Source organism: Columba livia, chromosome 2 (assembly GCF_036013475.1).
Source record: "Columba livia isolate bColLiv1 breed racing homer chromosome 2, bColLiv1.pat.W.v2, whole genome shotgun sequence".
NCBI lineage: Eukaryota > Metazoa > Chordata > Aves > Columbiformes > Columbidae > Columba > Columba livia.
In genome coordinates, this window is record NC_088603.1 from 73877655 (window position 1) to 73900935 (window position 23281).

Sequence of the window (23281 nt, forward strand, 5' to 3'; positions counted from 1 at the left end):
ATTCTTCATAAGTAGCCAGCCCTTTTTTCCACAGTCGGTAAAGTCTCTTTTTATTTCTGATTTCATTCAAAATCTCCCTGTTTAGCCAAGCCGGTTGTCTTCCCCGCCGGCTAGCCTTTCGGCACACTGGTATAGCCTGTTCCTGTGCACTCAAAACCACCTGCTTGAAGCATGTCCAACCCTCCTGGGCCCCCTTGTTTTTAAGCATTGTTTCCCAGGGTATGCTCTGAACTAGACTTCTGAATAGGCAAAAATCTGCCCTCCGGAAGTCCAGCGTAGAGGTTTTGTTAATGGTTCTCCCTGCATCTCTGAGTATTGAAAATTCTATTATTTCATGGTCGCTATGCCCCAGGCGGCCTCCAACCACCACATCTCCCACCAGCCCTTCTCTGTTTGTAAACAGTAGGTCTAGCGGGGTCTTGCCCCTGGTGGGCTCATTTACCAGCTGATGAAGGAAATTGTCCTCTATACACTCTAGGAACTTCCTAGACTGCCTCTTCTGTGCAGTATTGAGCTCCCAGCAGATATCTGGCAGGTTAAAGTCACCCACAAGAACAAGGGCCGTCGATTTTGAGACATCTGCCAGCTGCTTGTAGAATAATTCATCTCCTTCATCGTCCTGGTTGGGTGGTCTGTAACAGACACCCACGAGGATGTCAGCCTTGTTGGACTTCCCCCTGACTCTGGTCCACAGGCACTCAACCTTGTCACTGCTGACCTCAAGTTTAACAGAGTCGAGTGACTCTCTAACATATAAAGCCACCCCTCCACCTCTCCTACCCTGCCTATCTTTTCTGAAGAGCTTGTAGCCACACATAGCAGCACTCCAGTCATATGAGTCATCCCACCATGTTTCTGTGATGGCAATTATGTCATAGCTTTCCTGCTGCACGATGGCTTCCAGCTCCTCTTGTTTGTTGCCCATACTGCGTGCATTAGTGTACATGCACTTCAAGTGGGCTGCTGATTTCCCTCTTAATTTGGGCTTTCCATCCGTAGGCTGATTTTTGGAGAGCCCAGTTTCAATCCCTTCCCCCTTCAAACCTAGTTTAAAGCCCTCCTGATCAGCCCTGCCAACTTATGGGCTATAGTCCTCTTGCTCCCCCTAGAAGGATGAAGCCCATCTGATTTGAGGAGACTGGGTACCACGAAGCTTGGCCCATGGTCAAAAAACCCAAAATTTTGACGGTGACACCAATCCTTAAGCCACCTGTTGATGAGATGGGCTTTTCTGCTCCTCTCTTTATTTAGTTCCTCATCCATCCCAGCTAGCACAGGAACTGAGGCAAATATCACTTGTGCTCCCGTCCCATGAACTGACTGACCCAGTGCTTTAAAGTCCTTCTTAATTATCTTGATACTTCTTCTGTTGATGTCCTCGCTGCCAGCTTGGACTACTAACAGGGGATAGTAGTCTGAGGGCTGAATTAGCTCCGGAAGTCTTCTATTAATGTCCCTCACCCTGGCCCCAGGAAGGCAGCAGACCTCCCTGTGGGATGGGTCTGGGCGACATATAGGGCCCTCTGTTCCCCTCAGAAGAGAGTCACCGACTACTACCACTCTTCTTTTTTTTTTTCCTCTTACAGCTGCAGTTACGATTCTTTTTGTTGATGAGGTCCATCCAGAGGGCTCTCCAGGTGGATCTTCTTGGCTATCCTCTGCCTGATTTTCAGGGTCCAGGGCCTCATATCTATTTGTTAGGGGCACCAAGGGTGGTGATGGGGTTCGAGAGAGGGTTCTTTTACCTCTCCGATCAGGGACCTGTTTCCATTCCCCCTCATTAATTAGATCTGCTGTATCCGCCTTATGGCAGGAGGGACAAGGCTTTGCCATCTCCTGTTGCACACCCTTAGGAGTCAAAAGAGCCTGACCCCACCAGTCTATTTCTTTTTCACTCTCCCTAATGCTCCTTAGTCTCTCCACCTCTTCCTTAAGCTCTGCCACTAGGCACAGTAAGTCATTCACCTGGTCACATCGTACACAGGTGTCTCCCATACCATTCTCGGATACTAATGCCAGGCACAGACACTCTGCGCAGCCAGAAGCCTGGGTGGCTGCATCCTTATTTGTAAGCTAAGAAAAAAAATGTAAAAATGAAAAAAAATGAAAAAAAATTTGTAAGCTAAGAAAAAAAATGGAAAAAACAACCACGTAGAATGTAAGGAAATTTTCTTAGTTATCATTTTTTGATTTCTGTATTTTCAGAATATTAGAAACTAATGGTTTCCCTTCTAACAAAGGCAACTTTAAAAATCTCCCAAACAACAGATTGTTTTCACCAATATACACAACAAAATTAACTTTAAAATTCAATTTATAAAGCTAACAGAATTTAAAAGTATAGTTTTGTTTCCATCTCCTCAGATAAAAACATTGTATTTTTCAAAAATTTTGTCAGTTCTTAATTTCAAATTTTTAATCTAATAAATAGTTGAATAAACTAGGAAACTTTCAGAAATTTAGGTGACAGAACAAAAAACTGAAACAAACAACACCCTTAAACTCCTGTAGGCTTCTAGCCTCTCAAAGTTAATGAAGGCTTCAAAAAATGCCATCTTAAAATGACTATCTAATTATCCAAATCCTCCCAGCTAGCATTACTGTTTGATGTGTCCCGTACATGCAGTATGGCACCACTCGGTGCTTTCAAAGGGTTAACACAGATCTGAAATTAATCTGCCCTTCAACATTCAAATTTTGTAATTTTAAACCTATCAGACTTATAATGGCAATACTTTGATGTGCCTGTACATTATAGAGTGTTGAATACACAACAGATGTCTTATATTTACATATATAGACAACACTAAGTGTACACAGCTCAACGCTTCGTTGTCTTGGCAGCAAAGAATGGCAATATCCAGAGTAATTTTGTATACTGCACTAACCACACAAATCATATAAAGCCCATTTAAATACTATTCAAAATTACTTCAGCCACAAAAATTCAAACAACATTCAAGCAGAACCGGACTAAGGAAGTACTAAATAGCAGAAACATCAGTTTGACTGAAATCTTGTACTCTGTACTGGAAAAGATAACATTTTACTTCCAACCAACAAATGTTTCTGGAAATAAACGAGCTTTATAGTCCTAAGGATTAAGTCACAACATTTCTCATAAAAAATGATTAATCTTTACAAAAAGGCAGGAAAATGAGACAGCTACTGCCGCCCACTTTGACATTTTCGTTCTTTGAAAAAAAAAAAAAAAAAGGCAAACCAAAAAAAAAAAACACAACAAAAAAACCTGAACTAGTTTATGAACAACAGCTATCAGTAACACAGATTGCCAGATGAAATAATTTATCAAGTATATTTCTGAGATAATGATCATTTATTCTCTGCATTAAGAAAACGCAGCGACATTAAACAGCTTTACTAAGAAATCTGATAAGCTTTGCTATGGAACACACATGCCCTGAACAAGAAGTCACATTTCCTATACCAGCTATTTAAGCCTTATAGGAAAACAGACAACAATACTGTTGTTGTTGTGTCCAACTGATGCTTGGAGTCCCACTCATCTGTAGAAGGCTCACCCAAGAGTCCTTTTGGCTATATGAACGCACGTACTTAATTTCCACAGAAAGGAATAAAAAAACAAAACCTGTTTCCTTCAAGCAATGATACTTGATTCCAGTGCTTTCACTTACTTGAGTTATTTTTTCAACACCTTGAAAGCCGTGTTTCTCAAAATGTTCAGCTATATTCAGGAAGGTATGACGTTCCAGATACCGGCAGTTGCTGAGTGCAATTAAAAGCCTCTGTTCCTAAACATTTGTTTTAAGAACGAACATAATAGTTAGAAAAAAAGAAACATCAGCATGACCAATACTGTAAATGTATAGTATTTTATTGACTTGGTGTGAAAAACACACTGATAAATAAAGTGGAGTTTACAAATATTTTCTCAATAAAGCACCAACATCTGAGTGAACATCAGGTATGATGACTGAACACATATGCTTTTTCTTCTTTCTATGGGATCTGGAGCATTCGCTGGAATAGCTGTGACTAATACAGAACTGTGGTTAAGACTTTACAAAAATTAGGTTCGGACAGCTTTCCAGGAAGCTGTTTCTAGCTTTTACTTTGTTTCAAGAAATATAGTAAGAATTATGACCACCACAAAAATGTAACTGAAGTTCATCTTCACTTTCACATGAAGATGGCTAAAACAAGGGAAGCAAAACAGGTACTGAACAAACACGCTCATCCATTCAAAAATACTAAAAGGTTCAGATGGACATAATACAAATTCAGTAGTTAATTAGCAAAAAATTCCAGGTGGTTATAATTTCTCTCTGTTCTTCAATTATTATTTTTTTTTTATTTACAAGAAGGTCAAACACATTCCGGAGCTGAGATATCAGGATTGCTTTTCCCTGATGTTGATGAAACAAGGTGTAGTTTCCAAAGAGACAAAGAACCAAACAAGACAGAACTATTATTCAAACAGATTTGGTCTTCCCTCTTATGTTCTCCTTCCCCCAGGTGGAAAAATATTTTTCTACCTTGGATGGAAGTTCAAAATGAACAGCAGCAATTATTTTGAAAACAAAAATATTTGGCAAAGAGATAATCATAATACTGCAGATCTGATTCAAAATGATGTTGGTTTTCAGGCCCAGAAGAACTCCTGACAGTTTTGTATTCCAGTAATATGATGACTGGTGTTGAGATGTGCAGTTGCCTACTACTTCTAGTTATAATCAGTTGGTATAGAGACAATGAAAAAAAAAAAGCATTTTAAAAATACAGTGACAAAACCTACTTTGGTCACTCATTTTCTCTGTTCTCAATCAGGAAAGAGAAGAGAAAGTGTTCTGTGACTTACAAAAACAAAAAAAAAAACAACAAAGTTTGGTTTCCATGGCATCAAAAACTGTTGATTTAAATTGTTGATATAAAGAACTAATTATTATAGTCTGCAATTCAGAAGCCTGGCCTGATTTGGCAATCTGTGATGCTTTGTTGTAGCAGGAATGCTTATTGCTCTTGTAAATGAGGAAAGGCTGGGCTTCTGACAATATTCAAAACCTGTACTAAGGAATATTAACCTCACAAGAGGTTCTCACTACGTCTCTCGCAGGCAACAACTACATTGTTTCCACTGGACTAGAAGAAAGTACATTAACCAAAGACAAAGTGTCAAGAACATTAAAATACATTTTTCCAACTTCCTATAAACAACAAAATCAAACCCAAACAAGCCACACAAATAATCAATACTTACTCTCTCAGTAAAGCATTTTTTTTAAACCTACATTATTGAATATCTGTATCTTCATGGGCTTTAAAAGTAACTAATAATCAGACCAGATCTTATCATTTAAAAGAAGGTCATAAATGAAAAGTCAAACCCTCCACTGTTTTAATAGCAGTGCTATTTTCACTGATTTCAATGATGGCATTTTAGTTTCTGAGGAAGACTTGGTTTCAAAAAAACAACTTCATTAGTTAATGACAGTATTACTAAGATACCATAAACAAACACTTGTTTTTTTTTTTTTTGGTTTTTTTTTTTTTTTTTGTTCCAAGACCATGTTCGTGTAACTTTGAGAGGTATTAAGTTTCACATCAGCTTTTAGAAACAGAAGCCAGACTTACTGAAGAAAGACTCGAGTCTTCATGAATACTTCCAAACAAATCTGGAGATGAAACGTCAACTGAAAGACTAGGAATACAATTTAAAAGGTGAGTAGTATAGTGATTTCAATTATCTGATACGTGGTGGGTTCAAATGAACAGCTGGAACTGTGAACTGGAATCTTGTTTCAAGCCCCATGACACCAGATAATAAAGCAGCCCACATTGTTCAGTTTTCCTAAGATGTCCACAAAGCCTGCAGGAGCTTTGTGTACAGACATTACTATTCTAGCTACAGACCTTTTCTTCTTAATGCGTCTTCATTTGCTGTGATTATTCTGTTTTACCACAGATTGTGATTTATTTTTACACCTATCCGGCCAACAGTCCTCAAGTAGAGAAAAAGTAAGTGGCATTAGGAACACTTAACTTGCCTTTTTCTAATGCGTATTGCAGCTTCCAACATTTGCCAAGTTTCTGGATTTTCACAAAGAAATGACTGGTACTCTTGGAAATTCAGATTATTTCAACTTGTTTTGGTCTCTAAAATGAGTGGCTCATGAGCAATTATGGAACAAACTTTGAAGAATTTAGCAGAAACACCAATAGAATCAATCAAAATGGGAGGGAAGAAAGGTGAGGGGCTGTTTCTCCATGAATAGACATTACTTGGTGACAAGGACAACTCATTCCATGTAAGGTCATGTCAAAAACAACATACCTGTTTCTACAGCACACTACTACTCCTATCATCAATTTAAAAAGATATAACTAATACCATATTAATTACTTTGTACAATCTTTACTACATGATGTCGTTTAATTATTTGGCATAAAAAGTATCTACTCTTACTGCAAAGCATCACTTATGAGAGGCAAAAGTATTCACAAGAAATGAAATACTAGAGAGGATAAAGCCATGCCACCACTGAAAATTGAGACTTGCACCTGCAATTTCACAATACTACACCTAGGTCATATTTATTTTACTTACTGTGCTGTATCTATGTCACCATCAGGTTTGGTGCTCAGTTGTTCCAAACAGTCTATAAAGACCTAGGAAACAAAGCAAGATCTATATTTTCTGCTAGAACTAGAAAAAAAAAACCAACAACTTAAATTCACTTTTATTACAGCCAATAGAAGCAGAACAATCATATTTCTTTAAGTCTTACATACATTAATACAGTAACATTGTAGTTACACCTTTTGAATGTGTATTTTTAATTTCATATGCATCACTGTTTACTCATAGTAAAACACAGGAATTTTTAATTCTGCTAAGTGGTTCTCACCATGCATGGCTAAAATTATGCAGTGATAATCTGTTGATTTGCAAAGAAGACATTGTTAATAGTTTTCAGCTGCTCAGTCTGAACAGTTGGTTGCAAGTAAACATCACAGAAGTATCTTTAAAATCCGTCTTTTCTTTTGCTTGGGATTTCTTACTTGAGAAGACTATAAAAATGGTTCTAAGGCCTAAAGTATGCTATTACCTAATTTCAAATATATATCAAAAAGAAAACAAGACTTTTTTTTCCCCCTGCGTTTTTGGTTGGTTGGTTTTTTTTTTTTTTTTTTTTTTTTTTTTTTTACAAATACTGGTTTCTGATACAAAATTTAAAAGCTAGGTCTTCAGTTGATGAAAATCAGCATCAGTCCTTTTACTGTAGCATATAGAAGTTAGATGACATCAGCTCAGTATCTCTCAATCATCAGAAAAATCTTGAAGAGTCACAACCAGTAAAATCCTTGAATATGTCACTTACCATCTGAGGATTTGATATAATCAGATTCAGCTAGTAAGCTCTACATAATTTTGAAGTCAAACATTTCTCAGTATCCCAGAGCATATCAGAGGAATAACACAGTCATAAACTTAAACTTCCTTTTGGGAGGTGGGCAGGATACAAAGCACACATTTTTGTTGATCACTTGTATTCACAATTTCATATCTAAAAGCGCTCGAGTTACCTGCATGATCCCAATGCTTATCTGGCACACATCCTCCTGTGTCTTCTGCTGCTGGAAAACCTGAAGATGCAGACATATTATTTCAGCAGAACAACTTCAAGTGGCCTTATTCTCAAGGAAGTCCTGAGTAACCTACCCCTAAAGAGATGACGCAGGTATAGGAATGGCTGCTGGGACACTGTTTTCCCACTGATCAAGTTCAATTTTTCCCCACCCTTAAAATGGGTAGAGAGATTACAAGTCCCCATAAACAGTTTGAGAAGCCTGAGGAAATAAAACACTAAAAGGAAAGAAGTTGTGGTGCCTAGTACATGTGATACATATCATTGGCTAATGGAATTGCAGCAAAATTTCCCAGGATATTTGAAGACCTTTGCACCCTAACAAAAAGGATTCACCATGCCCTGCAGATTCTTTTGAGTAATGTTCATTAAGAAACTAGATAAGCTAGCCACAAAAATTAAAATAACAGAGGAGAGTAAAATAATACCCATAATAGAGAGGCCAAAGGACTTTGGAAAAGTGTTAAGCTTCCTTAGATGACGGAAACCTGAAAAAAACCATCAGTATCACAACCAATCAGGGCCTCAAGGTACTAAGTGGATGTGGACAATTGGGACTCCTGATTTAGAATAAAATTTACAGAAATAAAAAGCTGAATTTAAAATTCTGCAAGTAGTTTGGATGCAACACTGAGTGAAGAGTAACTCCTAGGAATGGCCCTCCCCCACCCCCTTTTTTTTTTTTCTTTTCATGTAAATAAAGTAAGACCTACTGATATCTGAAAAATACACTAGTAGCATTTTTCCAAAAGATCAGCTATAAAGATTTAAATATGGGTCTATGGGTCCAATCTACCCCATACACACACAACTACCCCTAACAAAGGGAACAAATAGAATTCTAAAAGCTAGCAGTAGTGAAAAGGGTGTGCATGGAAAAAATAAAGAAGAAAGCTAAACCCCTGTATCATTCTCTGACAGCTCTTGTTCTGAAACCCAATAGTAAAAATGAATCAAAATAAAAGCATAAATCAAAACTTACGCTGGCCTCTCCAGGTTTGCAGTCCAGGACAGTTCTGAGAGATTGCAAGGAATGGATAATGCACTGTTCAAACTGGGATGGCTGAAAGACAAATGACTTGTTAGCTTTGGATAAGCGTGTCAAATGTATACTAGATAAATATATAAAAATTCCCATGCCATATGGTAAGCTTTTTATTTCCAAATTATCATAAATAAGGAAAAAAAATCAAAACTAATAAAGTCAATATATATTAATCGAATTATTAATTTTTATATATAAATTAATATCAATTAATATATTACCAGAGGACCCCTTTGCAGTGATGTACTTTTGTACTTATCTACAGAATTATTACCATAGATCAATGCACTTTTTTAAAAATCTGAATGAGAGACTTCTAGAACAAGCAGCCTCCTTTAGAGGGTCATGAAAGTGTTTCATAGTTTGTTTATGGTAGAATATATTGACAATTACATTATAGATGCCTTTGACACCCTCCCTTGTCCACATCTTGATCTAAGTTGGGATATAATTTCACTTGGGATATCTTCATATATATTTCAGCAAAAAGTTTTTAAGAAAAACAGATTGAAACTGCTTTCACATGGAGGAAAATAACCCACTGGTTTGGGGGTCTTTTTGTACCTTCAGGTTTCCAAACCTGAAGTATGAATATCTTGATGCATGTATCAGTTTCACTCTGAAAGTGCAAACGAGTTCACAGCACCAGTCATCAGTCAGTTTTTCCTTGTTTTTCTCACTTCCCTGTTAAGCAGCACCTTTTTTTTTTTTTAAAGATGCTGCCTTCTTTTCTGAGGCAGGAAGCTGGTGTACAGGGCAACATGAAGCAGAGACGTGTCACTGTCTAGAAAAGAGGGACATCATCCTACTGGATTTGGGTCAAAGAGGTGGACAAAAAAAAGCTGCTAAGCCATGTAAACCTGCTCTTCATCCAGCAGGTAGTTTATGGCATATCGCTAACTTTAGACTTAGGAGTAACTTTTATTTCTGTAAATGCTAAGGTGGAGGTGGATCATGAAACTGATGGCTGCATAGTAACATGAAAATAATGAAAAAAGCCACTAAGACAATCTGTATTTATTATTTTTGGACTCAAAAGAAAAAGAACAGCTGTAAAGTGCTACTCTTGTTTTTTCACATAATAAAACATCACATCCTAGGAGTAGAAAGCTGTTCAGATATGTTATTCTTTAGATATTATGAAAGTGAGGAAGTTGCTTCTGTGTCTTACTGTATCTATTACTTGGAATATAAATGCTAAAGTGGTTATCAACTGGTATTTCCTACAAAATTAAAATACAGTTTCTATCTTAAGCCTAAGATATCCCCAAAGAGACTGCCTGGCCCTTGTTTATACTGGTTAATTTTTGTGACAATTTATAATATTACCACAATTAACTCTACTTTAGTAGATAAATAGCCCTGCTATGACAGAACACAGTAAACTGCTACCATTACAACTTGGCGCACCTCAACAGGTATCTTAGGGAAATGCTACATACAAGGAATTAATGACTGATTTCTAAATACAAAAAAAGACTTAAGCAGCATTTAAACAAAGATGAGTTAGGATACAGCAAAAGCATAAAGAAACAAAGCCCTTTGGGCAGATCCTTCCTCCTCCTTCCATTTTACAGATGAATAGAGTGAAAAACAGAAAAGTTAAGGGACTTGCCCAAGTCAGCAGCAACTGAAACCAAGACCAGAAGCTGTAAATCTGGTTATAACACTACAATTGCCCAACAACACTCCTTCCTACAATGCGTATATTGTGATTGTTTAATGCCCTCCTACTCAACTTCAAATGCGTATTTATAGAAGCAAGTAAGAAAAACTAAAAAAGTCTGCGGACCATTCTCTTAGATAATATACACAAAGCAACTCTACCTCCCACAGGCCCTTTCTGCTTTCGCAGATTGTTTTTAAGTCACACCTACAACGTGCTTGCTGTGTTTTAGGCATTACTCATTACTGTTTATTTCCAGAAAGCATCTCACTAATTTATCTGAATTTGGTTTCAAGTCATTCGTTGTCTGTGTGTAGGCACTCCCCTAAATTAGTTGCTTTACAGTTCAGTTTCTCATTATAACCTATTAAGTGACCTATTTATTTAGCTACAGACCAATTCCATGGTAGTGTCTAAGTTATGAAGCATTTTGATGTGAACTGAACTTGTGACCTCAAAAATATTTTTTTACTTCAGTAAACCATCCATAAAACAAGATGCTTAACTATGAAAGTTATTATTGTTTATCTCAGCAAAATAGTTCTAGAGGTTAGCAGTTACGATACTGATACATTTAAATAACCCTACTTAGGGCAGAAAGTCACGCTACATATGATGCCTGATTCTTATTTATTTTTGTCTCTCAATACATGGCACAAATCTGCAAAGCTCTTATTTATGATTTTTTTTTCCCTATTTTGCACCTTCAAAAATATTGCTGACTAGTATTATCACTATCACTTACAGTTACTTCAGACATAACAGTTTAAGAATTATAAACTGTATTTGGTGATGGGATTTGTTAAGAGTGCTGTGAATAAGTAACCATTCAAACAAAAAACCCTGTATTTTTTATCTTCCTATATTTTAATATTTTAATTAAATTATAGATGCCAGTGTACACATATATAGACAAAGTTCAAAATGATTCAGTTTTTGGATAATATAGAAACCAGTTTCATTACACTTGCAAAAAAAAAAAAAAAAAAAGATCCAGCAAAGTAAGGGCCTACAAGACACATAAGTATACCTACCAACGATGTCAAACCTTCATTGTCAACAACCCAATCTTCTTTTTCAGCTAACCTCTTTATATCTGTAAGACAGAGCAATGGTGAGGGGGAGGGAGGTTGTGTTCATTTTCATTATTAAAAACTCCTTGAACTTGAAAAGATAAACCACAGACATTGGGACTGCAATGACTAGGCATACAAGCAAATAGCTCTACAAGCTTCAAAGCTTTCTGCATTCTCAAATGACTAAGAATGGCACTCATACATGGTATGTTGGTGACAACACACAGAGAAGCATCTCTGTGATACATGGCAAGAGTTGCATGAAGCACATCTTTTACTGGAAAGCTTAAAATAAAGAAACATTGTGAAGGCTTCAGGTTTGTTTTTATTTTTTAAATTTTTAATCACAACATAAAATATGGCATTTAAGAACCCAAGCCTCTAGCTTATTACACTTCAGCTCTTAATTAAAAATAGAAGAACAACTGCCCAGCGTTCTAGCAAAGACAAAAAGGAGAGAATATAATTCATATTTAATAACTATAAAAGAGGCTCAGAGTACCCACTCAGTGTCAAGAATCCTAGCATTTCTTCAAAAATACCAGAAGGCACATGCAAAAAAACACTCTCTTCTGCTACCTAGAAGGTACCAACTTCTATATGCTTATTGAAGCTAACAGGAGCTCATGCACTTAGACAAAATTCTTCTATGGACACATGCATGCTGCATCATCACTTTGGGGGGCCTTAATCAACTTGTAAACAGAATAAAGATAAATTGTGTCCAGTTTGTGAAGGCTTTGACATAGAGCTTTGCACACAAAAATTGCATATCAGAACTGTCTGTACATCACAAAACTATTTTAAATGAAAAAAATTTTGGTGAATTACCATCTCTCCCCAAAAATCCAGGAAAAGAGAACTAGTGCATGCTGAAAGGTATCTTCCCTACCCTTGGTGCTTTAATTAGCTAAATGAAGAAGCTTGGTTATGGTTTCATACCCTGCAATTCTACATCTCATGGAAGTATAGGCTTAATGAGGATAAATGTATTAAGGGACTGCGCAGAATAACTACTCTGTTCAGTGCCCTGTTTAGTAAACCTCTTAATTCAACCAATATTCTTGCAAGACTTCAGATTGCACTGGTCAGCCTTGACATGTGTTTGTGGCTACTCAATGCTTTTGCATTGTGTTCTGAGCTAATACAAATGAAACAAATTTCTTTTCTCGTATTTCACTGCTCACCAAATTCCAGTCAATCACATTTTACATTCATGTAAACCCCCTGTCTAGTCTGGCATTCACATATTTTGGCTTTCATGACCTTTATGACCAGTGATCATATATGCAAGGGAAAGAACACATGCTGCTTCTCAGTGTCAGCATCACAATATGGTCTTTACTGTATGACAACAAGAAAACCCTGTGTGTGGGCAGATTTGTTCTATTTAAATAGTAAATGGTAGCATGCTCTATTAAAAATTTCAACTGACCTGAATGCCTTTACCAACTTAAAAGATGCGGTCAGAGATGAGCAGTCTACACAGCTCACATTTCAGAGATTACAGAGGTAAGACTGAAATCCAGGAAGAGCCTTTTTGACTTATATGTTACAGGTATAACCACATCTGAGATCCATTTACATGGCTTCTTAGAATATCCATTAATTGCTCTTTCACTGGCTCCCTAAAAATAACAGCTTCTCCAAAGGCTCAATTGACCTGGTCCTGTCCAGGAAAACCATCTAAACACATTAAACATGCAAAATTTTGCTTCAGTTGGTAAAAGAAAACAAAGAAAAGTGTCCCATAGATTAGGCACACAGTGCAACAGGCATCTTTTCTCCTGCTTGACGCAACAGCCAATACATAGAACTGCTTCAGTGACAGGGGATGGAAGCAGCAGTCAAGGAGGGCTGCTGCTATTGGCTGGATGAGAGAGAGAGAAAATTATCCATCAAATGTGGCATCTCAGGGGATCTGAACTCTAGGTTCAAAAGTATGAATAAAGACGTTCAGATCAAATTCAGAATTATTCACACAGAGACTGGGAAAACTACTTTTAAAAAAATTTAAGGCAGAGACTACCACAAGAATTTTTCCTGCACAGAACATATGTGGCCAGCAAGCAGGATGTAAAAAGCAGAAACTCTGGATCTGAATGAAGAACTGGGCTATTGCTATGATGCAACAACTAGGCAAAACTACTAAGGCAGCAGACTTTTTAGCTGAGTTTCATCATTAATCACATACCAGACCCCTCTGGACTGCCCGGGAGAAGCTAAGTGGGTAGCTCAGAAATTTGACAAGCTAAGGATTGTCAGCCGAACAGTTCAGAGCTAGATACTCTCTTCCTTTGAAACAGTCAGGACATCTGAGGAATCACTCACAATTCCTAGACAGAGAACACTCGAGTCCAACAGGACAATCCTCGTGCCACATTTAAAAACCAAAAAAAACCCCAAAAGCCCAACAAAACAAATCAATCTTTTGTACCTACCCTTTACAAAAATAGATAACTTATCTCAAATGTGCTAAGTGGCGAAAAGCAAAAGAGACTTCTTTAACTGAAATCTGAAATAGCATTAATGATACTTTCCATGCAGAGTTTTAAAGAGACAGGACAACAGAAGTACTTTTATAGCTGACTAGTTTGATGTTAATGCAGAAAAATAATGTTAATGCTGAAAAATAATGTTAATGCTAAAGTGGGATTTAATAAAAGAGCTAAGAGCCAAGAACACAATTCATATCAACATTGTATCAAATAAACCATAGAGGTCTTATGATTTGTTGTCACCAAAAGTTTAAAAATTTGCTTAATGTAGCCACCTGAGCTTAGCACACTCAGGGCTTGGGTAAAACACTTAGCTTCACATTAGCCTACGAAATAATGCTAAATCAAATGTGAAGGATTAAAAACTGATTAAATTGTAAGACTTAAGAAACTCTAATTTTTTTAACATTGAGGGTAGTTAGTCTATTGCAAAAAACCCTCCTAAGTGAATCAGTAGATCAATCTGCCCTGATTTTAAGAGAGATGTTTATTTCTGGAAGATTTATTTGTTTCACATTTAAGTTTCAGAGTTGAATACAAGCTGGTAAGATGAATGGCCTCTGATGCACATAGAGTCACATTAGAGAATGTGTTACTGGCCTTGACAATCCAGACATTTATGGCAAAAGCTGTGTACACAGAAGGAAGCCTGCGGATTTCGATGTTAGTAAAAGGCCTTGGAAAACACACAACTACAATACTTCATAAAGGACAGTAGATTTTTTTTTCTTAGTGGTGGGGCATTACTTATTTAATTCTTCACTTCATAGAAGAGCTCAAAAAGAAAATAAACTACATTTCCAATATGAAATAAATAGCTGCATCATGAGATAAATCACTTGCATTGTAAAACTGTCTCAATCCAAAGGAAACAGATCTAAACTGCTGCGTTCATTAGACTAAGGAAAGGACTCAGACATTTCTGTCAGCAAAGTGAAACACTTGAGTAATTCTTGTGAGATATTACAGAACTCAGAGGAGTCCACCGCCACTACAATATCTGCAACAAACATGGTTGTCTTCCAGAACATGGTTCAGCCTAATCAGAGGCAAAAAAACCCAAAAAAGACAGTAAGCAAAGAGACCTGCAGCCTTCTTTTACCTTCAGCTGTGTGTTGTAAGGTCACTATAATGCAACGTACACGAAGGTCCAAAATAAGATCCTGGATGATCTGAAGCATATCATTGGGTATCTCAAGTGCAGTAAGAGACTCAGAACTAAGCCTGGAAAGTAAATACAGTAAGATTGGAGTGTAAATCTGCAGGGCTTTTCAAGATGATACAACACCATTGAATTTTTTAGATATTTTCTGTGCATGTGAATACAGTAACTCCATCCACAGTTTGTCTTTGAAAACTGATTATCCCATTCAGAGAAGATTAATTGTTTGCTTAATTCAGAAGCCTGCAAATGCACATTCATTTTTCTGTAACATTATTGTAATGCCATCATAGAAACATGCCAACCTTTCCCACTGCCATCTTGCACTTCGCCACCTGCCTTTCTAAGAATAATCTTTTCGGAGCAGAACTAGCTGCTTTCCTCTTTCTCCACCCCCTGATTTTTATGTGAATGCCTAGATCAAATCTAGATCAAATCCTAGATCCACCACAGGGTTTCTGAGATATTGTTTACCTGCCCTACAACAGTAATAACCATCAAGCTGCTATAAATGGTGATGTGGCTGTGGATCAGATTACCAAGACTATACACATTTAAGGAGACAAAAGTACATCTACTGCATCACCTGCAGAGTGAAGACTGAATTCATTCACTGTTTTGCTCCCAGGTCTGACTGGGCACAAATCACCAGCTACTATAGCTGAGGATGGGCACATTCATTTCTGTTTTTTCCTTTAGAAATAGTAACACAGCAGCTGCTGGCAAGGAATAGCATTTCAGCTTTTAACTAAAAGGCTGCAGTTGTGCTCAGATTTTAGTTAGGGGCACAAAGTGAGGTTCACCGCTTTTATCCAACTCCTGGATATTTAAGCAAGGACAACTCAAATGCAGTCATTGTCATTTGTCCTACTGCTAACACTGACCAAAACATAGGTATTAGAAAATGCCAAAGAACAGGAGTAGGAGGGCACAAGCAAACAGGTTTGATCAATAAGTGGAGTATTTCCAATCATCCACCTGCAGGCTTTGGTTCCTTACCCATGGTGTTGGACATAAACCACCAAAACTGAATTAGCAGACTACATAAATCTGCATTATCTTCACCATCAAGGAAACACAGGATGTGAATACCCATCTGTGAGAAGTTTAAATGACTTTAGACTGCACAGAAGTCCTATACTTGGAGCTGATTCCGTTTCTAAGGGAACATGTAGCTGTCACAACTTTAAGATCATCTTTTCCCCCATAAAGCACCCTAACAAATACATACCTTCCTGTCTTTACAATAAGGCAAATGTCTTGCTGACAACAGCTTCAATTTATCAAATAGCTCTAATTTATCCCGTGGAACCTATTCATGTAGGCAATGACAGAACAGGGTACAAAAGAAAGACCATGCAACCACTCTACCTTAAGCTGTGTGATACATATAAACAAGCAGAAAAATTAAGATCACAGAGATACAAAATTAGATTACAAGAAGCTGATGTAAGTTTTTGCATTCTTAAATATTAATCCAAGCAGAAAATGGTAAATCATGTGTGAGATGAATGAAAAGAATAGATTCATAAGGACTTTCTTAGAAATGATACAAGTGAGACGTAAACTATTACATAACTTTGCAATAAATAAGGCTTTTATGCAAAGTGTATACGCTTTTCATGAGAAGTGTCCACCTTCATCGTTGGTGTGAGTCACAAGAATTTATTAGATTGTCAAAGTGTGTGGGCTCAAAAAGTACTTGCAACACTTGCTAAAACTTCTGACGTGGTCATCACCGGTTGGTACCCCATCGTGGTATGTTCAGTTCTCCTCTTCTTCAAATTGCTCCTTTTCTTCTTTAGACTGCTTTGCATCAGAGTCTGGCTCACTTCAGTAAAGTGCCAGCACAAGCATCAGTAATAACACGAGGTGGGGAAAGGAGTGGAAGGGAGAGAGAATTTCCCCAGCTCCCAGTTCAGTTGTTCATTATGAGGGCAGTGGCCTGAACGCAAGAGGAGATTGTCTAAAAAAGAGCCTTCGTATACCCTATAACCTCAGCCTGGATCATACCTCAGATGGTAGGACTCTGAAGCACAACCAACCTTCAGAGAATCTGTTGGTTAAACTTCCAAGCCAAATTACAGGTGTGCAAGTGTTAAATTCTATCATTTTATAATCTGAGTGAAATTGGATTGCTTCTCATAAAGGGGCAACATTGGTGTCAAAGCCTGTTCCCTTGCCCCTTTATATCTTTCCATCAAATGCCAAGTCAGTTCCTTCTTCAAATGGAAGCTTTCCATGAAATTCAGCCAGAATAAGAGGCTTCACATGGATTTTTTTTTTTTTTTCTAAATGGTTAAAAGTACAGGTAATGTAACTGACAACAGACTTTGGAAAAGTGTTAAGCAGACTTGTCAACAGGTATGTATCACTGCTAGCTCCATCCACAATAAGGATATCAGTACATGATTATATCCTTTTCTTCCTCTGTGCTTTGCTTATTACCTATTTTGAAAACTGCCCATAAAAAGTACAGTCTCATATCCAGGTATTACTCAAGTTTCCAAAAAGAAAATGACAATTCTTAAATTTTCCACACACAAATGGAAGCAAATTCTGTATATTAATGAGACACTTTGTAATTAATGATGTGCACATTACTCAGTTTATAAACAAACCTAATTATAAGCAGAACGACATTATAAGCAGGAGTATCACATTCCATAAAACAACTGTTAAGGTAAATTATGATTTAAGAATTATACTACAGTCAGAAGCATGCTATTTTCACCCATTGTGGCAGAGATGGAACGACGTGTAGTAAATGAGGCAGATAATTGCTTTCTACCCCAGAGAATCAAATCCTGTTTCATTCACGGAGCATCTATGCTGTGCCAGACCAATACTTTATTCTAACTTTTCCATAAAATGCTATGGAAAAAAAGGAATATATCATCACGTATAAGGCTATATCATGAGACGTTATTAATTGCATTTGCACACAGAATCCTAAATCTGCCATTAGTAATTTTTTTGTAATCCTAGTTTCGAAAATGCTAAGATTTTTACTACTCAGGGTATTTAATGCAATTATCAAAACTATTTGTCTTAAGGCACACACATTCCAGGAGCAGCATAATTTTGTAGGTCCACAGATCCATTTACCTTACAGTCTGGATAACATGTGTTAGCCACTGGCCAGATAGTTCAGATTTCATCTCCCAGCCACCATATTGTCTTGATTCTCCTTCTCTGAGGCTGAATGGAAGCAAAGCTCCACGGATAAGTTTTACCAGAGAGTGCATCACTTCTTGAATCATTTTCTGCATCAGAAGAAGGAAAAGAAAAACGAAGCAAAAAGCTCTATTAATGTGTTTAAGTAGCCATGTACTTGCTATACACAACATCTTGGAATGTATGATTTAGAAGTGGCTCCACATAGTAGAAAGTAGAGAAGGAGATATATAAGGGCACAGAGATGACTTAAGAAATCTCATTTTCAAGGTGGTGAAACTAAAGTATCTTGCTATGAAGGACAAATGAAAGAAAGCCATGTTTTCCCCAGTAACTTACCTTGAAGTCATTTTGTCTTTGCCTAGCGTTTTTCTTTGATCTTTCCATTTGGCCAGATTTTTCAGCAGTCTTGTGAAAATGAGAAAATTGAAAAGTGTAAGTATCTCACAGCTACTGTTGAAATAATTATGAAAAAGGGGTTTTCAAAGTGAAGAAGTGAAAACCAATGAGTTTATGGTACAATTATAAAAACTCTCTCATAGCTTCTGAATAACAAAATACTATATAATCAATTAACTCTGCTCACTGTAGGTCAGCGTGCTCATGTTTAGTTCTGAGGAACAATTTGCATTTAAGACAAAATAAGAGACAAGCATAAGACTAACTCTAGCAATATTAATTTCATGAAGTCACAGTTTTTTCACCGAGAGCTAAAACATATATAATCCAACTGTGCCTCAAGTTTATGCAAGGAAACTATTTTCTCAGCATGTAAGCTGCCCAGAGAAGGTGGGAAATACTTTTTGGACTCAGGGCAGTTTGGAATTGTAACATGTGAGGGGGAGAACTGAGGTGTTTTTGTTTGTTTTTAGGAACAGCATTTTGTTGACAATACTCTTTAAATAATTCAACTAACTGTGAAAGAGACTCTGCAAAATAATCAGCATCCTCATGGACACTTCACATCTCTGAAAACAAAGGAACAAGAGAACACCTTGCACGAGACAGTTACAGTTGAAGAAAAACATGGTTTGACTAACAGTCTTCCTGTTTGTAGTTCTAGCCCTCTGTGGAGTCTACTGAGAACACAGTAAATTACACCAAAAAAGTTATTTCAAATACTAAGTGCAGATGTAGAAACTTATAGTTAGAAAATCCTCTATTTTACGTATGTACAGCAACATCTACTGGACAAGAAACGCAATAACATGACAAGAGTATTCTCAAAATCAGTTTACTTTCAAGTCATTAATTTGAAATGCTGTATATTTCAAATTCCCTCTTTAGCTAAAGCATTTCAGGTTTTTAATGTAAAATAATCTGAAGTGATAAAAAGTTAGACAAAAATAAAACTGCTTAACAATTTTGGAAAATACATAGCTATGAAACTCTTGTACTTTGAAGTTCTGAATTATATAGTTTCAGACAAGGAGAACCGCACTTGAATTATTGCTGCATACAGTATCTATTTCTCCCTTCTAATGCCTTAAAAAAAAAATAAGATGTAATCCTTTAAATCTCAGGTATCAACTGACAATTCACACTGTTTTACAGCTGGATTAAAGAACAACAAAAAAATGAACAGATCTTTGACATCTCTCTTTTTTTTTTTTTCCTTAGTGGTTTTGCTGAAGACCAATCTTAAATCTTTCCTGTATAGACAGACCAAAACTATCTTGTGGTAAGACCAACGGTTACTACTCACATTTGTGACTTCAACTAGAGTGATTCAAAGAACTGAACTTTTAAAACTGTTGAAAATACCACGTAAACCTTTAACTGACAATATTTTAAAGCACAAAGCTAACCTTTCAGAACTAAAAAGAACACCCCCCCTGGAACTCCCAAAACCCTACAAACTGAACAAGAGAAAATACAGCTTGGTATTAATATGTGGGGATTTTCTTTCCACATTTTTAAAATATCTTGAAGATTTGAATAAGCTAATTGAAATGACCTTTTATGTCACTTTCACAGGACCTTTCTTAAAAAACTGTAGCAGTCACCTCACTCCCTGTATGACAACAAATCGCAAGCAACATGGCAAAATAAACGTTTTCATGGACAATTAAAATCTGTATGGTTTCTGACAGGAAAACATATAGACCTGAGTCTCGAACGTGATGTGGTGACAGATATTCTTAGGTGTTCTGGAAGTCTTCTAGCTTATGCCACCCCCTCCTCCCACTCATTCTCAGTTGATTGTTACATGCAGAACACACCAATGGAACTGAGGGAACCATCCCCCCTCTCTCCCCAGGAATTTGGGAGGCTTCCATAAGGACCAAAGGAGCAAGAGAAATCAAATGTGAGGGGATTAATTTATCCAAAGCTCAGAATCTAGCCCAACAGAGGAAGAGCAGATGTACCTTAAAGACTAACAGGGAAATTACCTCCTCCTACTTTTTTTTTTTAAATACACGGAAACAATGTTTTTTTTTCAGACATGACATAAGATCATTGCATTTTCCACTTGCAGTTATTTTCATGAGTAGAATTTCTCAACCTTGTTTACAGTTCAAGTCTCAGTTTCTCTAGAAATAGCTTTCCTTTTCATTGTACTCAGAAAAAAAAATCATCACAATAACTTAGGTGAATTTCTAAAGTCTAATTTCCAGTGGTGCTGTTGTCAAATATAAAGGTTGTCATTTCCCTTATGAAATTAAGTATTTTTGTGAAAGTCAACAGTACTAAGGTTTATTCTTGACTTCACTTCCTTTACTGAATGTTATGAGTAAATGTCATATCTTTCTTCTGATTTTATAATGTAAAATGAGGATCACAGATGGAACCTATTTCACTGGAGCTATAATGCTCTGTATATTGTGTTCAACATATAAAATGCTACAGTACACCTATTAGTATTATTATATGAAGATATGCTTATTTACAGACAGTGGCAATAAACAGAATGACCGCTTGAGAAATTAATTCTTTAGTTAGTCAGAGAAAAGGAAAACAACAAAGTAAGCTTCCAAATTTCCTTTTCCCAAGGTTTTTGTTTTAGTTTCTACTAAAGCTCCAAAGACAGTAGATATGGGTGCAGTTCTGCTTCAGGGATAATTTTGTAGTGGAATACTGTAGCTGTGATGACTTAAGGATTTAAGTACAGCAGGATACAGTAAGTATGGCAGGATAAAAACCATCTCAACAGTTGCACAGAGAAGTTTTAGATGCACAAACTTTTTGGTTCGATATAGAAGCTGATAATATGCCTGTCCAAAAGCTTGCTTATTTTCTACTTCCTCTATATTATTCTGCCTCTACCTCTCTTTACGGACCTTGTATTCATTTTTTTAGGACCCAGAGTCCAAACTGCAGTCAGCAGGACTTCTCAGTGATAACTGTGTGAATTAGGTGTGAACTAGTGCCTTATCATCTGTTGATGGAACAGATAGTTGCTTTTCACTCCACTCCAATCATATGCTTGTCAGACTTTCTCCTTGGGAATATACCATCACTACAGTTCTTGCGGATAAGATAAAACATGGCTTGAGGACAGAAGCAAACTCTGTAAAATATACTGTAATTCTGTGACTGAATTTCAGCACTAATACAAATCCCAAAGCTATTGCATTTATCTGGTAACAATTACGATGGTAAGCTGTATACTACCCATATCAAATTAATTATTAAATGTTTCCTTTCAAAATCTGTTAAAAGTGTGCATATAAAGATGGCACAGGCCATGAATCATTATTTATTTTTTTTTTCCTGCTTCTTTGATTATCAAGATTATATTTACATAATTTGTAAAAAAACCCAAATAGATCATTTGAGCAAGGACTCAAAGCACAGGTGACTGCAGCTCACGGCTTTTCCACACTAGACTCCCTACAGTATGTCTGTGTATACCTCTCGGCCTTGGTCAATTTTGCAGCACTCGTCTTGAAACCTGTCCTCACTTCCAAATACCTATAGCTCAAGAAATGAGTACTCTTGTTCCAAAGAAAGGAAACAATTTTTTTCTGTATGACTTTGTGTTTTACATATCTCTGTCCATCAAGCAATTTGCTATTTCTTCAGATCACCGATGAAGGGAAGCTGGCCAGCTATGAGCAAGAGGTGAAACTACACAGATACTGACTCCAGCATCTGGAACACAAAGAGACACAACACTGAAAGAATTCTAAGTAATTCCACTGTATGCTTGTATTATTTTAAAAATGAAAAGAAAAACCTCACTTCTATAGGTTAGTATTGCAAGACACCTACTAGTCAAGGTAGCATCTCTCAAGTGTGTAACAGTCTACATATTGCTTTATAAACCTCTCTGATTAAAATAAGTCCAGTCACTTCTTCCAGTGAAATATTTCAAATGTAATTATTATAGAGCTTTGTTACTTAAGTCTTTTATATAGAAGAATCCATACCTCACTGAATAAACTTCCATTCACATAAGAAATCCAGAGCTTCCAGAAGTTGGGCAGCTGGCTTACAACAAGTTTTGTCAACTTTTCAACAAATACAACTTGCTGAGGAGCTTTGTATCGCCAAGCTAAAAGGGGAAGAGGCAAAGGAAAAAGCAAAATTAAAAAACTTCGAATTAATAATGAAAAACGTACTACTAGCTTGATGCTGCTTAATATTACATAAGTGACTACACAGTATGCCAGCACTATGGCAACATATACAGAGTAGGCCCTCTTTGGAGGGCTGGCTAATGCAATTCACCTAACAAGGCACTTGGCCGTATTCTGTCTTCAAACCACTCTAAAAGGTAAGGTTATGTGAAAACAATCAAGACGTATGACGTTTCAAACAATGAGGTGGTGATGCTGAAGAAAGAGGGTTGCTAGACAGGCTAGTGAAGACAAACAATGGAAACTGGAAGATCTGCTTTATTTCCAGCTTAAAAAAATTTCCATTGTGGCTTGGGGCAAGTTGCCAACCTCTCATCTTCATTTTCATTTGTTTAGTAAAATCCGAAAAAACAGGGGAGATTCCAAGATTGTTGTTAAAACTCAAGAAACTTATCACTAATTATATATTGAGATTCCTGGATGAGGAACACAATTGTAACATAAAA

General features: G+C 36.8%; 1 protein-coding gene across 3 annotated transcripts in view; it reads right to left on the bottom strand.

The window, feature by feature from the left end:
* Nucleotides 1-23281, bottom strand: part of EXOC2 (exocyst complex component 2) — a 133666-nt gene that overhangs the window by 41769 nt on the left and 68616 nt on the right. For all 3 annotated transcript variants that reach the window (XM_065052522.1, XM_065052523.1, XM_021293321.2), the window contains 10 exons: nt 22626-22750; nt 18592-18660; nt 18184-18341; nt 15016-15137; nt 11374-11435; nt 8611-8691; nt 7567-7626; nt 6587-6648; nt 5614-5680; nt 3657-3773 (listed from right to left, as the gene is read on the bottom strand). In XM_065052522.1, coding sequence (XP_064908594.1) covers nt 3657-3773; nt 5614-5680; nt 6587-6648; nt 7567-7626; nt 8611-8691; nt 11374-11435; nt 15016-15137; nt 18184-18341; nt 18592-18660; nt 22626-22750 — 923 coding nt within the window. The remainder of the gene's footprint in view (nt 1-3656; nt 3774-5613; nt 5681-6586; nt 6649-7566; nt 7627-8610; nt 8692-11373; nt 11436-15015; nt 15138-18183; nt 18342-18591; nt 18661-22625; nt 22751-23281) is intronic.